Genomic DNA, 2,225 nt, shown 5'->3' with positions numbered 1-2,225 from the left:
TAATGTAGTTTGTCCATAACCAGTAATGGGAAGTGATTGACTATTTTCGACAATTATACCACGTTTAATATTGGAATTGACAAAAGACGAGAGAATACCTTGATTCGACGTCATATGAGACGTAACACCGGTGTCCATGTAGAAGGAGGGATCTGGTGGAGCGAGACCAAGAGTGTACATCGCTGCTTCAATGTCAGTTTGAGACGGAGTGGACCCATCAGCAGAGACATATGCTTGAGCAGGTCGGGGATCGAGAACACCAGCTTGAGACCAAGGCATAGGAGGACGAAACCACGGGTTGGATGGGTACGGACATGGTGGATAACCCCATGGAGAGGAGGGCCACGATCAAGGACCGTAACCACCAGGCCATTGTGGCATTATGGCGGGTGCAGGAACCAAACCAGCAGGAGTGGATGACGTCCCCTGTGATTGCTTACCTCCTTTATGTCTGCCTTTATTACCACCGTGCTTCTTCTTATTACCCGAGCCATGATTGCGACCACCTTTACCTTTGATGGGAGATCCTGAACCCGGAGCAGAAGGTACTCCACTGTCGCCAACATACAGGGCAGAGTTTGTGGCTGCCTATTTCGCTATTCCGGCCTCTTCAAGAGTAAGCATCGATCTGGCCCGAATGAATGTAGGGAGAGCATCGGCTTGGCGAATGATGGTACCAACATGGTGGTACGCCTCGCTAAGACCGGAGACTGTTTGAAGGACCAAATGTGTCTCGGAGACCGGAGAGCCAACATTTTTTAATTGATCCGCTAACGATTTCAATCGTTGACAGTAAGTGGAAACAGAGGAAAAATCCGACATGGAGATGTGGGAAAATTCTTGTTCAAGAGTCACCGCCCTAGAATTTTTGTTGTCTTGGAAAATGTCACTGACACGTTTCCATGTCGCCATGGCCGTGGTGTCAGATTCAACAATAGTTTCTAGGAGATCAGTGGTGACGGTGGAGTAAATCCACTGAAGAACAGTCGCGTCAAGCGTTGCCCAACGTTCTTTCTCTTCCGCCGTGGCAGGAGCTTTGGAACCGCCTATTGGTTTGACAATATGGTGAAGGACCCGATTGGCTTTGGCGTGGTTTGTGAATAGCACAACCCACAACGGGTACTGATCATTGTCCATACCAAGAGTGACGGTGACATGATTCTTAATATTGTTGACAGCAAGCGCCGGATGAAAGGCAGATTTTGCGTCAGACACCATTGTAGTGACGAGAGGTTTGTGGTGACGTGAGGTCAGAGGAAGAGGGAGATGAGAGAGAGAGAGAGAGAGCCGTGAAGATTACGATGGCAGGCTAGGGTTTGCGGAAGCGATTTTAGAATCTTTCCCTAGGAAGACACTGATACCATATAAGATTATTATGATTCAATGAATGATTAGAAAAGATAATTACAAGAGTATATGTACAAGTCTCAGTCAAAAGATAGACGAGATATTCTAGCCTAAATTAGCGGAACTAATTTACAACAAATACAGAAGGTAAATATTTAGTAAATAATTTACATAATTTACACATATTCTATCATTCTTGTCGTCCATGTCAATAATAGTTCGTGTGCCAATTTCTTTCATGAAGAACAATTGTTGAGTAACGGGCTCCGTCTCTTGGTCCAACGCTGCAAAGATTTGATTAGTCTCAATGGTTGGGTGGTGAAGATCGAACACTTTTATAAGGAAACTGTTTTGTTGACTGGCACGCAAATCAAGGAGTACCTTGTCGCCTTCTATATCTTACTTTCTGCTCCTCCACCTGATATAAGCAGTTAATTTTATAATGTAGCATTGTAGCATATCGTAACTTGAATTTGTGCGCCACTCAAATTACTACTCCCTCCTTCTCAGTCAATTGTTATCTATTCCTTTTTACACAAAGACCAATGCATGTAAAACAAACTAATAAAATAAAGGAAGAATTGCCCACTTGCATACACTAGCTACTTGTTCAATACTTGCCTAAAATAGAAATAGATAACAAATGAATGATACAGCTCAAAATGGAAATAGATAACAATTCACCGGGACGGAGGGAGTATAAAATACTCTTATATAAAAGGATTCTATATAATTATTGTACTAATTGTTATTTATTAAACGCCTTTAAAAAAAGCATTATTAATACGGTTTTATAGATTCTCTGTGTATATAGCATGTCATTTTAATTTTTAGAGTATAACGACTTCTCTGTGTATATAACATGTCATTTTAATTTT

At 42.1% G+C, this 2,225-nt stretch overlaps 1 protein-coding gene across 1 annotated transcript; it reads right to left on the bottom strand.

The window, feature by feature from the left end:
- Positions 1-588: 588 nt before the first annotated feature.
- LOC141630670 (uncharacterized) lies at positions 589-1,218 on the bottom strand. The gene has a single exon (XM_074443443.1). It carries the CDS (start codon positions 1,216-1,218, stop codon positions 589-591), a length of 630 nt encoding a protein of 209 aa, XP_074299544.1.
- Between the last annotated feature and the right edge of the window lie 1,007 nt (positions 1,219-2,225).

Source organism: Silene latifolia, chromosome Y (assembly GCF_048544455.1).
Source record: "Silene latifolia isolate original U9 population chromosome Y, ASM4854445v1, whole genome shotgun sequence".
Taxonomy (NCBI): domain Eukaryota; kingdom Viridiplantae; phylum Streptophyta; class Magnoliopsida; order Caryophyllales; family Caryophyllaceae; genus Silene; species Silene latifolia.
This window is presented reverse-complemented; position numbering and strand designations above follow the sequence as displayed.

Bases quoted from the DNA above. Each gene is read 5' to 3' on its own strand.
- LOC141630670 (XM_074443443.1), bottom strand. From the start codon at position 1,218: ATGGTGTCTGACGCAAAATCTGCCTTTCATCCGGCGCTTGCTGTCAAC.